This window comes from Podarcis muralis, chromosome 10 (assembly GCF_964188315.1).
Source record: "Podarcis muralis chromosome 10, rPodMur119.hap1.1, whole genome shotgun sequence".
In the NCBI taxonomy this organism is placed as follows: domain Eukaryota; kingdom Metazoa; phylum Chordata; class Lepidosauria; order Squamata; family Lacertidae; genus Podarcis; species Podarcis muralis.
The window spans coordinates 36,270,407-36,284,852 of NC_135664.1; the positions used below are offsets into that span (position 1 = coordinate 36,270,407).

A 14,446-nucleotide genomic window follows, 5' to 3' on the forward strand; every position below is an offset into this window, starting at 1 on the left:
ATAAAATAGAACTGTATAATGGGAGATCAACTTTCTCAGAGTCTACTCCTACTACCAGAGTTTACTCCTGCTTACTCTTAGTTATGCCACTTTGCCAAAATCCCGTAAACTCCACACAACTTAGGCTTCTCTTGCTCACTAAAATGATTAGAAATGTCCTTCTGATTTTGCAGACATTTTCTACCATACTTTGAAACTTGCCTACCTAAGATTCACCTCTCATGACATTCACCAGACACAGGCTACTTGCAAGTCTCTCCAAATGGCAGCTACACTGTATGGCAAGACCCTAATGTGCAACAGCCCACTGAGCAGATGCATGCTCATGACATGGTTCATAATCACTAATTGCATTTTATATTGAACATAAGAGCAACAAATTACAGAGCAATTTTTTTGGTACTACATGAGTGTACAATTTGTTCCTATCTCTTCCCTCTTTTACTGTTGCCAAGTCTTAGCTTATTAGCCAAAAATGGAAGTGGGTGAAGCACAGAAAACTGTGTTTCTGCCAGTACCTATCATTCCATTGAGTTTGTGTAGACTGACACAAAACACCTTTCAGACCAAAGACCTAGCAGCTCTCATTAACATCACTGTGCAGAAGCCTCTCTCTCTCTCTTTCATTCAAACTCACACATGTGCAGACAAACTTAGGGGTTGGACAGAACAAATGTTTCTCTGCATTTAGCTATAAATACAAACATTTTACAAAGTATGGCTGACCTACAAAGGAGGACCCACCTTATTCCTGTGTCCCTTTGCTTTTAATTGCTTTTAATCTCTGAACTTTAAATTGTTTTAACCTTGCCCAGGACCTACTGGTGAAGGGCAGGTAATAAAAGAAAGAAAAAGACAGATTTTTAAATATAAAAAGTAGCCCTATTTTATATTCTCAAACGGATCATTGGAAAAGGAAGAGTCACATAAGTAGTATAATACTATATTATTTAATCAACTGCTGCAAAACTGATTCGGGCAATGAGCTTATTGGATCAGTAATTTTGATGGTTTTTTTTTTTGGGGGGGGGAGTATAAAAGCCATGAAATATATTTAATTTATGCCGCATTTGTAGTACACCTTGGTCTCTTAAAGCTCAAGTAGAAAATGTGTGTTCTCCCCTATCTTGTTCAGCTATGACTTCTTTCATCCTTGGCCATTAACTAAGCTGGCTACGGGTGATAGAAGCTGTAGTCGAACAACATCTGAGGACATATGCTTGAAGATTGCTGGATGATGTTTCCCTTACTCCTGATAGCTGGAGTGTATTATTTTTTCTGAAGCACTGGATCCATGATTTCTACTATTTCACTATTACTGAAATTGGATGGTCCATTTTTACTCAGACTTCTTAGAAAAAGTGTGTGTGTGTCCACATGCATGCATTATATGTTTCTATTGGGGGCAGGGGTAAAACACTACCTAGGAAAGAAGCAACCAGTTTATATTTTGATTAGGTGGGCTGTTATTAAAGCTTAGGGGGCATCTGTAAGTGAAGAAATGCTGACCATCAAGAGTTTATATCACTGACCAGGATGAACAGTAGATCATTAGGGTGGCTTAACTGGGAGCTACAGACCAACATTGGTGTCTGCCATTTTCTCTCCTACAGTAGGAAATGCTTGTATTCCTAAAACTCAAAAAGATCAGAGCTAGGCAACATAAATTTCAGTATTCCCAGATTGTATTCAGTGCAAATTAATCTGAACAAACATTCACTAAAGCTGGAGCTGCATGTGCATGTCATGTTCCTCAGGTTCTAAAATTCAGATTTGTCGTTTCAGGAAGCATATTTCCACTAGCTATTTTGAAGGTGGATGTCCGCTGGGCTACAGATGACCATTTCTGCCTCCCTCTGCCCACCATCACTGGGTAGCAAACCACTAGGTAGTTGGTGCACCACTGAACAACATGTCCAGTTAAAAGATTAATGCTGGACTTCCCAGGACTTTTTAACAAGATCTGGTAGACTGCAAAATTAATCAGAGTGGGGGAACCCAGTCAGATGAGCAGGGTATAAATAATAACATTATTATTATTATTAATCAAACAAACACACACCATGTGTTTTTTGCAGGTGGGGTGGGGAGTCTTACATAATCTTGAGGTATGTGAGTAGGGTGCTTGGTATTTTTTACCTGAAATCACATGTGTGTATTAAACAGAAAACTATTTTACACTAAAAGGAAATCTAGGGACAATGAGTTAACTTGGCACAATAAACTTGGTTCCATGGATGTAACAATACAGAGAGTGCAGTATAAAAGATTCTTTCAAGCCATGATGACACAATTGTAAGGAATTTTGTAGTTTAATTCTATTACCATATTTGGCACTGCTTGATCTAGCGTGACTTTTAAAAAAATCTATCTAAAAACAGGATGTGCATGTTGCAACACAAACATAATGTTTGTAATTTTAACCCCTAAAACTTGTGTCATTCATACTGTGGAAAAGAATCCAAAAACTGTTATACAGTGTGTACTTCACACAGTCAAAGTATTCAAACACACAGTTTATCTTGCTCTTTCTCCTTGTATACCCTCCAACATTCCTCAGAAAATTGGGACATTCTATTCACCATTAGTACATTGTCCCTAGACCGGGTGGTAAGTAGAGTAAAGTGAGAGGGGAAGAGTATTTTAAAGGGATCTTTCCATTTTTTATTGTTTAAGGAAAGACTCCTTGCCTATGTGTGCAACACACACACAAACAGCAAATCACAAAGGTAAACTATGGTTGACTCTCCCTATAAAATTTCTTTATTTGGTCAAGAAAAAGCAAACATGTTCAACTTTCACACACACAAAATGGACAAGGCAAAGCTCAAGAGGTCCTGACATTAGATAAGAACCTGACAGCATTTCAACAAGAAAGGGAAAAGTGCAACACTTTGTGCTTTAGCTAATTATTGAAAGGAACACTTCAGTTGTATGTACGCTACTGCTAGCCTAGTAGGACAGTTAGGAGTATACAGACAAAATAAATAGTAAATTCAATACAAACTTGCAAAGCTGAAAACTAGGACTGGTAACTTGATACTACTACTAATCAATATCTGTGAATTCTCAAGACACAGACTAGATCTTCCCCAATAACATGGGTAGGCTTGCTACCTGCATCAAGACCCAGGACCCTGCATTTATTAAGGGGTATGAGGCAACCAATGGCCACTGGCTGGCCATTGACATTCTTCCTGTTGCTAATAATAGAAAGACCACTGTCTTATGAGATATTATGGGATTTCTATTGCTTTCTATTGAAAGCAAGGACAAGACTGGATCTGCTGTTAGTGACTGATCTATGATTTGAAAGATAATGGTTAAAACCTTTATACAAAAGCTATATAAAAATTCAAGAGTTGGAAATGTAGGTAATATGTAGTCAATAGAACAATCAAGAGAGCCCTTAAATCATTTAAGGAATTTTTAAAATGTTTATTTCCAATTTCTGATTAGAACATAAACAAGGGTAATCCATTTATTAGCTATAAATTTACCAACTTATTAGTATCAGGCTGGGGTTCATCTGCACTAGTGGCCTGGTTAAAGGTAAAGGTACCCCTGCCCGTACGGGCCAGTCTTGACAGACTCTAGGGTTGTGCGCCCATCTCACTCAAGAGGCCGGGGGCCAGCGCTGCCCGGAGACACTTCCGGGTCACGTGGCCAGCGTGACAAAGCTGCATCTGGCGAGCCAGCGCAGCACACGGAAACGCCGTTTACCTTCCCGCCAGTAAGCGGTCCCTATTTATCTACTTGCACCCGGGGGTGCTTTCGAACTGCTAGGTTGGCAGGCGCTGGGACCGAGCAACGGGAGCGCATCCCGCCGCGGGGATTCGAACCGCCGACCTTTCGATCGGCAAGCCCTAGGCGCTGAGGCTTTTACCCACAGCGCCACCCGCGTCCCCCCTGGTTAGTGGCCTGGTTAGATACCTGCATATAGATAAGCTTTTTGTAGGAGCATTCCATGAGTTGAGTTTCAGTCATGGGATCTCAGAATTCAAGCCATCATGTCTAGGAGAAAGGATTCACTAGAGGAAAAGCTAGCATGCTATGGCTGGCAGCCGGGAAGCAGGCTGCAGGTTCAATGCTTCTTGCAGGAGGTCTGTAGCAGTTTAATTTGTATTGAGAGACAAGCTGTTCAGACTGTGGGACCAGGCCAGAGTATAGGTCTGCACGGAATTTTATTGGCAGGTCAGATAACCTGATCCTACTGAGTAAAAGGCTGCAATACACTCAGAAGACATCAATGCAGGACAAGTGAAGTCAGCAGTTCATTTTTACCTGCAGTCTGTCCTGGACATACAGGAATGAAAGTGTATTGCAGACAAAATTCCAGTTTTAGTCACTGGCAGAAAGGACACTTATGGTTTTGGCTAACCATATTTAGCTAATATTTTAGTTTTGGAAAAACTGATTTAGTTTTTCTGTCCACACACTTGTTTTGTGGACTCAAATAATGATTTTTCTGTTTGGAATTGGCATCATTAAAATTCAAGGCTATATAGTTATTTAAATAAGAATGAAATTATTGCATTTATTCCTAGAAAAAAGTTAACAAGCAGAGAAAGAACATGCATACCAAGAAATTCTAATCTGGTTTACTGTAAATTGAGCCAGCCAATCCTGTCTGATCCATGGTAAATCCTTCAGTTATTTTAAACCCTGATAGGTACCATAATTTCTCCTTTGGCCTTTCCTATGAAGTTTCTCCTTTGGCCTTTCCTATGTACATATGCTCAAATACCTCTATTTTTCACATACAGCCAAGATCTCAAGGATGCGATATAACGATGGTATACTTTATGCGGGGCATTCATTGCCTGCCATTTTGACTGTGGAAATTGGTCAGTTGCCTTGAGATCAAGGCATTCAAACTTATGTCATCTACCACCTCTCAATTTACTGTAATTCTTGACCAAGAGGAATTCCAAGAACTGCAGGATACCTAGGAGTGGGCAATGACCAGCAACCATGGTGCAAGTTCAGACTGTTTTCCCCCACCCCCTCTTGATCTAAGTGTGTAGTATTAAACAGCAGCTTGGCACACAGGGGGAAAGTCTTTGGATTGTTCAAAGCTACACAGTCAAACCTCAGCATCCAAATTAAAAAGCTTTACTGAGACCTGGTATGGAGATATAAGGGATTGTGGGGAGGCAGATTGGTAGCATAAAGAAGCAGTTTGCTCTCTGTGTAAGCTAAGCTAAACAATATTAAAGCAGAGTCTCACAAGTGAGGAGTAAGAATCACCCCTCACATTGGGTAATTACAAATTTTCACAAGGATTTATTCACTCCCTAAAGAGGGAGGCTAAGGGTGCTGATGTGGGAAGCAAATGCTCCAATCAGGTCTGGGCATATGGGTATCCAGCCAGAGTTTTGACACTCGGGACATGACTGTCCAAGACATACTTGCAGAGAAATGGTTTGACTGGTACCTTACATTCAACCAGGAAGATGGAAGTGAAAGATGAGAACTGGGAGAGATTTCTAATCAGCTCCTGGGAGACAGAACCATCTAGGAGGAACCTATATACATGGAGGGTGCTTAGAGACAGGTAAACTGCTATGTGGTGGGGAAACTAGGCCATTGTGCACATACTATGATTTAAAAAAATGTAATTAATAGTAGTAGTAATACAGGGTGATTCATAATGAAGTATAGAGTTTCCATTTACTATCACCCTGTATTATGAACATACTTTTAACAAACATACTTTTTGTAAACCACTTTACCAATCAAATGGTGTATAAATTTTAAAAAATAAATAATAAAATAAAAAGAGAAACAAATGAACATTCTATTATACTGATGATATATGACCACTCCAAAAATTAATGCTAAAACCAAAGTACAATGAAGATGCACTTTAACTAGGGGGAAGCATTATATTATAAATACTATCTGCATTTATGTAAGGGTTAACCCCCAAAGCAGACTGTGACACAGAAATTTTTTCTTTTTTTTTCTTTTACAGACACAGCATTTTATTGAGTGCTTTTCTCTGCACTGGTTTTCACTTTTAAAAAGCACCAGCATGCGGGGAGGGGAGGGATACAGAGGTACTGAGAGTTGTGTTTAATCCCTTCTACCCTGGATCTGTTAACAAAACTAAATTGCCCCCTGAAGCTGCAAAGGAAATAAATGAGAACTTTTCTGACGTGGGTGGGGATGTGAGGAAGACTTTAGACCAAGAACAGGGCTGATGGAGAAGTGAGTTAAAAAATATGCCCTCCCCCAGCACTTCAATATAATTCCCACATTCTCTGTGGCTGCTGTTAAGTGAAAACAACACCAGAAGAAGAAGATGGAAGGCCCACACAATATGTAGTTTGGTCCTTAAGCTCTCTAGATGCTGAAAGCGAAAATGAAGTGTTACATAACCGCGACATCTGCAACTTTCTGTAACAAATGTAACTGACAAGATGTACGAAGATTCACGCTGCAGAAGTCTGTTGCTACGACAGATAAAACCAACTCCTCTGGCAACTGATGAAAAGCCTGCTATCTGTCAAGTCATTTAAAAATGCCGATCGCGAAACAACTGTAACAATAAATACTGCCCGTTACATTCTTTTTTAAGCCTAGCTGACACCTCTAGCAGATTTCCTGAGGCACAATTTAGGCTTTGGGGGAGATAAGGTTCACAACATAGACCCATACACATTTTCATACTGCTCAACCATCACAAATTGAGCAGGATATCCCCACAATACACAAGCCATCCTGTCTTCTGATTGGATCCGGAATGTCCCATTTTTTGTTCTGGAGCTCTGCTGTGCGTCAGCGGCCTCACACCAGACCAAAAGATGCTTGGTTTTTCGTTACCTAGCTCCCAGAAGAGCTCAATGTTGATTAGCAGGATGCTGGAGGGTATGTTTTCCCTACCCCATCTTTCAACTCTTAGCTAATTCCCTGGTTCACCAGTAAGTTCAGAAGCAATAAGACCTCCATCAGCAGTTGATTTTTGTTTTGCTCTGTACTTAGGTATTTAAGTGTGGGCACTTTCTTTTGTGGGACGCGGGTGGCGCTGTGGGTAAAAGCCTCAGCGCCTAGGACTTGCGGATCGAAAGGTCGGTGGTTCGAATCCCCGCGGCGGGGTACGCTCCCGTTGTTTGGCCCCAGCGCCTGCCAACCTAGCAGTTCGAAAGCACCCCCGGGTGCAAGTAGATAAATAGGGACCGCTTACTGGCGGGAAGGTAAACGGCGTTCCGTGTGCGGCTCTGGCTCGCCAGAGCAGCGATGTCACGCTGGCCACGTGACCCGGAAGTGTCTCCGGACAGCGCTGGCCCCCGGCCTCTTGAGTGAGATGGGCGCACAACCCTAGAGTCTGTCAAGACTGGCCCGTACGGGCAGGGGTACCTTTACTTTCTTTTGTAATACTGAATTTATTCAATGTTTATTAAATTGAATATTTTTTCTCCTGTTTGGATTTATTGATATGTTTTGTAAGTAGACTTCTCTCCACCCAAATGCTTTGTATTTTGGTAAGTGTGTGTTCAATATAAGCTGTTTTGGGCACAGTTCACTGTGGTAAGGTTACATATAAATAAATGCAATCAATAAATATTTGACTTTAAAATATACTGGTAAGTCCCTTACCTTTTGTATCTGTTTGAAATTGTCCTAGAGGTGTCCTATGAAAACAAAAACAAACCAATTAGAGTCAAATTTAATATACAAAATGGCTGATTTAAAGCATTGCTTGTTCATAATAATGGGCAAATCAAATCAAAATACAGGGCAGTCAAACCCAAAGTTATACAAGCAATTCACTGATCAGTGAGTTTAGTAGGACTAGTAATTATGTATAAAAGCACTCATGCAAGGCAAGGACAGACTGCACACACAAGCACACAGCTCATGTATATTATGGCTTAACAAAACACACTTTATGGCTTAGCATTGCATGCAAATGTGGCCAGTGACAAATGATAAAGCACCATCACATTTAAATTCAAGATACAGCTATGCCTTCACCTTGAGCTTAGCTTTGGCTTTACCCAAATTGAAACTGTGTTTCAGAACAGAAGCTTCCAAGTGGTTCCTTAATGAGAAATGGCTTCTGGATTTTAAAAGCCAGCAATGAGTTAAGTTGGTATATCTTTTATAATTTATATCTCACCTTTCTTTTGAACTGTAAAAAGGAAGGTTATGAACACTACAAACGTGCGGGGGTGAGAGTAAGAATAAATGCATAAAAGGTAAAACAACAAAATTATACTTAAAACACGAAAAAGCACTTTTAAAAGATCCGTAAGCAGCTTGTGGCAGTGGGGGAGGCGGAAGGATATTCTAGTAGCAACCTTCACAGAACTAGCATGTTCATGACCAGAGAAAAGGAGAGCACACAGAATTAGGGACTAGAAAAAAGACATTGTGGTGAAGGCTAGAATTAATGTATAATTCTCATTGTAATGGCAGAATGCATTTCAGCCGACTCAAACTTAAACAACAGGACCATGACTTTGGCCCTAAAAGAAGTATAGAAGTCTTAGGTCTGTTCTCATTTCACAAATTGCAAAACCATTTTTTTTTGGGGGGGAGACATGTATTCAATAACACAGACCACCACGCCCACCCAATTTAAGTCCCGCTAACTCCACAGCACGAGATCATGCAGTGCACCCAATTGTTAACCACTATAGCTAAGATACAATGTAAGATTTCTGTTGGTTAATCACACACACATTTCATGCTTGCAACATTCCCCCAAACATCCTTTTTGACTAGTTATAACAAAAAAAAGCCTACACATAAAATCATGGGAAACTTCCCCCTCTTTTGTAATTTGCTGCAGCTAGTTTGGAAGGAACTTTTGGCAATTAGCATGCCACTACAAAGCTCTAGGGAAACTAGTGTCAGGAAGGCTTTCAGTGCTGTTTACTAACAGGAACTCATACTAATACATCAAACCTCTGTATTCCCAGACAATTAAATAGTCACTAGAGGCTTAAAGATATGACATAGTTATACATATTGCCTTTCACATTGGTGGAATAAATAGTATTTCTACTGAATGTTTTATTACTGGCAGCATACAGCAGCTCATTCTTTTGCTTGCTCACTCACTCGAATTTTAAATGAAAATTTAGGATAAAATTTAATCTTTTTATTATTATTTCAACAGAATTCTGAAGGTGGAGCAATGGGACTAAACTGAAAGTTAAGTGAACAGGACAGATTGAATTTTGTAACATTTTCCTTTTGAGAAGGTCTGTTATTATTCTATAAATTTCTATCCCACACTTCCTCCCAAAGAAACCCAGGCTTGTAAACACCAAAATAGTAAAACAGTAAAAACAAAAGCAAAAATAGACACAGATTTAAAACACTTATAAACAATTACAAGCCCCTGAAAGCATTTATAAACAGTCAGAAATCATTCAAGTATGGCAGAAACATTGGGCAGGATTCACCTAATGAATCCCGTCAGTGCAAGCCCTATGTACTTGCTTTCACCCCCCTTTCCTTCCCCCACACCTGCCGGTGGAGAGAACCTACAGAACAGGACATGGGGGAGGAGAGGCAGGGTCATCCTATCTGTTAAACTGCAATGTGACACTGGATTCCAGTCAGTATCTTTCAGCCATCAAATGTATGAGTAAACAGGAACGTTTTCAAGCTTTTTGTCCTGAAAAGTTTGTGCTTAGGGAGACAGACACACCTCCCCAGGGAGGGCATTCCACAAACAGGGAACTACAACTGAGAATGCCCTATCAAGATTCACCCTGCACCATCAATAGGGCCTCCCCCTCTTATCAGTCACTAGAGGAAATACTGAGCTAGAGGGATCATAATAAGAACACAAGAACAGAGGGAAAGTCCTGTTTCACAAGGCCAAAAGTCAATCTAGCCCAGGCATAGGCAAACTTGGTGCTCCAGGTGTTTTTGGACTACAACTCCCATGATCCATCGCTAACAGGACCAGCGGTCAGGGATGATGGGATTTGTAGTCCCGAAACATCTGGAGGGCTGAGTTTGCCTATGCCTGATCTAGCCCAATATCCTATTCACAGTGGCCAACTGGAGACACCAGCAAGCAGGACGTCTTCTTGTGATTCCCAACAACTGTTACTCAGAGGTATTCTGCCTCTGACGGTGGAGCAAGAACACCTTTAAATTGCTCAAGAAGTCTTTCCTTGTAAGCTCATTAAAGATTCTTGCAGCAGTCTTACCCAAACTTTAACAATTGTCTAAAAGGGATTAGTGCTGAAAAGATGAAGTCATTTTAATCTACAGGCAAAATGACAACTTTGAAATGAAAATTACTTATTTCTGGAAGCAAGACCAAAATTAGGCTGGTGACAACGGTGCTCCAGGATCTGTTTGCCATCCTTTATCAAAAGAAAAATACTAGTTTATTGTTCAGGGGCAAGCCAGCTCCATTTTATATTTATAAAAAAATTAAATTTTTGGGAACATGACTTGATGTTTATTATTAATTATCTACCAGACACAGAAGGGCAGGGATGGAAAAAAGAAATATTTTAGTGCTGCTTTTAGGCTGTTTCATTTATTGTATAGTTGGTTAGCTCGGTTGGTTTTTTTCCTGTTTCATCACTGTTGGCCTGTTTGCTTGTTTTGCTTTACTTGTAAGTCACCCTGAGGGCTCTATGGAGCCATGTAGCAGAGCACAAATAGGAATAAATTAATTTAAAAACTAAAGACACTGCAAGGGCTGCCACCTCTTCAACCATTTGTCTACAGACCATTCTGAAATTGACAGCAGACTTCAAAGTGGTAGTTCTCTAACCTGCCTGCTGCTTTCCAGATCTTGAAGATAGCATATAGAATCTTTTGCAAACTCCAAATACATAAAAGTCCTCCCTAAGATGGACATTTATGTTAATGATTCATTGTGGATAGGAGGGAGTCAACATGCCACCATACCAGGGTTTTGTTGTTGCAGCCCTTAATTTATAGCCTGTTTTTAACAAATAATTTTCAGACTGAAATGTTATTTGAAAGTCAGTGCTGATGACTAAGGTTCGTTCCAGTATTCAAACTGACTCCCTGAATAAAGGAGGCGTCCAGAATCTACTCTAGCAACCATGATAGTGATAGAAATGCACAACTGCAAACACACAAACATCACTGCTGCCCCCCCCCCCCCTTCTGTGTTTCATTGTGGTGCTACTGGCTGGCAGAGCTACCACCCACAGGAAATGATTTAGGAATGCAGTTAGCACAACCATACGCCTGTTTTTAAAATGCCATTATGCTAATGTCAACAAGAGAGCCCCAAATGGAAAATGGCTATAGATGTATGACATCTGAAAGTCTAATCAATTCTTTTTTCAAAAAGCACTAAAAACATTGAAAGAATTGCAAGAGTAGAACACAATGCAATTTCAAGTATCCAAATAAAAATGCTTTATGGTATGTATTTTGAAAGGCTGGGGCAAATTAACTGTTTTTAAAATGCAGAACTATTCTGCATATTGTCTTAATAAACTAAATCTACTTTTGTGCAGATAAATGAATGGAAAAATCGGATGGAAAATTTCCTGACTCTTCCTTTCCCTTGCAGTTATCCATAGCCACTGAATAGCCTGTGGATAGTTGAGGGGCCCTCCTAAACAATATGCAACATAGTGGAACTGACAAAAATCAGGTGAGCCTCCACCTAATTTCAGGCCATTCTCCCCAGCAGCCTATCCAACATTGTTCGTTGTGCAGCAGAGTCACACGTGGCTGCAGAGGACTGTATATTTTCTTTCCATAAATGTCACTGGAATCCTAGAATTGTAGAGTTGGAAGGGACCTCAAGGGTCATCTAGTCCAACCCCCTGCAATGCAGAAGTCTCATCTTAAGTATCCATGACCAAGAAACAATTTTATTACCTGGGATGCTGAAAGAAGTGTGAGATCAATTCTGTTTTAAGGAAACATTTTCACCTTCCTTATGTTGAAAGACCATATCACTGCATATTGCAGCAGATACCCTACCTCAAGAAACAAAACAACCACTTAACTTTCAGCCCCGTCTTTTAAAATTTGCCCTTGCCAGTTAGCATGAGGACTGATGTATTGAATACTTGCCCTTGTCAATTAAAACTTCCAATTGTAATAATACATATCCTTATTGGCCCGACAGTCAAACAATGTAATGGTGACAATGCCTATCATATAGACAAGGGTTTTTTAACCTTTGGGAGCCTCTTGTGGGCACCACAAACCCACACTGAAACTAAGTGCACACCACAACCTATACTACTGGCTGCATTCAAGCCTAATTTCAGTGGGGGGGGGGGGCAGAGCAGACCTCGTGGGTACCAGGGAAGGCCCCTGTGGGCAGATCTACATTGCTGACGCTTGGTATAGATGTTTAGTCAGAAGAACCAGTGTGTGTTCACAATAAGCATTAAACTGAACATTAAAATAAAGTTAGGTACTGGAAGTTACTTACTTCACAAAGCTGAGGTACCAAGTTTGGCAAACACATTTACCCAACTCTTACAGAGGCAGAAGTAGTGGTGTGCTGAATCTCTTGAAGTTCAAAGAAAACAGTGTTGAAACTCCTCACCTGTAATATGTATGAGGCACTTGGGTCTGCACTGGCTGATTCATTCTGCGCTGTGTTCTGTTGTGTGATTGCATCTTCCCTTTTACGCTCCTTTTGTCCTGCTTCATCATCATCATATTCGTCCAAGCTCTACAAACAAAACACATTAATGGTTATGGTTTGGTGGTTGTGGTTGTTGTTGCTGCATGACCATTCGTAGTAGTACATACAAGGCATGAATTTGTTGGTCAAGATCAAAGGCCACTAGCCTCAATGCTTCCACAGCTGGAGGTGATGTTTCTAAATACCAGTTGCTGGAAGCTACAGGAGGGTTGAGTGCTCTTGTGCGCAAATCCTGCTTATGGGTTTCCCACAGGTATCTGATGGCCACTGTGAGAACAGGATGCTGGACTAGATAAGCCATTGGCCAGCAGGCTCTTCTTATGTTCTTCTTTGTTAAGTTAAATCAGAGAGGAACAGGAAACCTTTGACCCTTTCCAGATGTTGTTGGACTTCAAGTCCCATTTCCTCCAGTCAAACATGGCTAATGGTCTGGGGGGCTTGGGAGCTGCAGCTCAACAACATATGGAAGACCACAAGGTACCCGCTCCTGGGTTAAGTGTAAGATGCAGTGGGCTATATTACATCTGGCTAGACAGAATAATGATCAAGACTCTACATGAGGCAGCTTCGTATGTTCTTCACAGGATACAAGTTATGAAACAAAAAGCAATTGTTCAAGCAAAGAGACCATAGAACTTTGCTATTAGAACTCTCGCATTTTTCATCAGCATTTCTTTTAAGTCTGCAAGTATAAAATGAAGCAAAACAGATGGAAAATTCAGAGGGACAGCTGAAAGCTCAGATAGATAATTTAGTCTTCATACTGAAATTTTGGCAGGGGTGTGAAGATTTGTGTAAAGAAACGATAGTGGCTTGTGGTCCAAATCTAGCCTTCAAATGGCCGGAGACTAACCTTCCCTCTGGTAAACAAAACTTCTCATGATGTGCTTCAAGATGCAGAACACCACTAGTGCTACTTAAAAGTAATTTACAAAGAAAAGGCAAAGTAAATGATCATTGGGCAAATTCTATAATTGTCAGGAGGATGGAGGAAAGAAAGAAAGAGAAGAATCATTTGGTAAGGCAAGCGCCTTCCTCACTGTGAAAAAGTTACTGTCAGACAACAGTATCCACATGTTTGAGTCACTTGCAGGACTGACTCATAATAGTACACTTTCGTAAGTAGAGATAAACAATAGGATTATTTTAATGCTTATTATCTCTCTCACACACAGTGGGTTGTATCCATCAAAGTCATCCCATTAGTACAAGGACTTACACTTGCACAATGTGACTTCCTCTCCAACTCCTCTCACTGTGCCCCTCCCAAATCTATTTTGGGCCCCCCCCGCAACCTTCTGCAGCAGAGTTGATGGGGTATGTGGGGAGAGGAGAGGTAGAGAAACTCCCTTTGCACACATGAAAGTCTTTGGGCTAATGGAACAAGTTCATTCGATACAAAAGCATGCCTGCTTTCCCCAGCAGCTGTAGGAAAAGAGGTGAATGGGGAGGGCAATCTCAACAGAGCTATAGAAACCTCAACATAGGAGTGGAGAAATAATTTCCCTGCTGATTGCCTCACAATCTGCCTGTAAACAACTCTTCCTCCCACAACATAAAGAATGAGGCACAACTGGAAGGAAGTGTGGGTTGGCAAAGGAGCAACTGTGTTCCCTCCCCCAGATAAATGGAGAGAAGAGAATGACTGGCAGGGAGCAGAAAGTGCAGGCACCAAGGCATTTTTGAAGGAACGAAAAGCAAAACTGCAACACCCTTCTCCACTCTCATTCCCTTTTAACTGCAACCTTGCACATTCACTCCACTTGCTCACATTCTAACACAGGGGTCAGCAAGGTTTACCTTGTCTGGGCCGGT

The 14,446-nt window shown here is 40.8% G+C and overlaps 1 protein-coding gene across 1 annotated transcript in view; it reads right to left on the reverse strand.

The window, feature by feature from the left end:
* Nucleotides 1-14,446, reverse strand: part of PAWR (pro-apoptotic WT1 regulator) — a 58,991-nt gene that overhangs the window by 8,937 nt on the left and 35,608 nt on the right. The window contains exons 3-4 of the mRNA XM_077934752.1: nt 12,530-12,658; nt 7,603-7,637 (exon numbers count right to left, since the gene is read on the reverse strand). Coding sequence (XP_077790878.1) covers nt 7,603-7,637; nt 12,530-12,658 — 164 coding nt within the window. The remainder of the gene's footprint in view (nt 1-7,602; nt 7,638-12,529; nt 12,659-14,446) is intronic.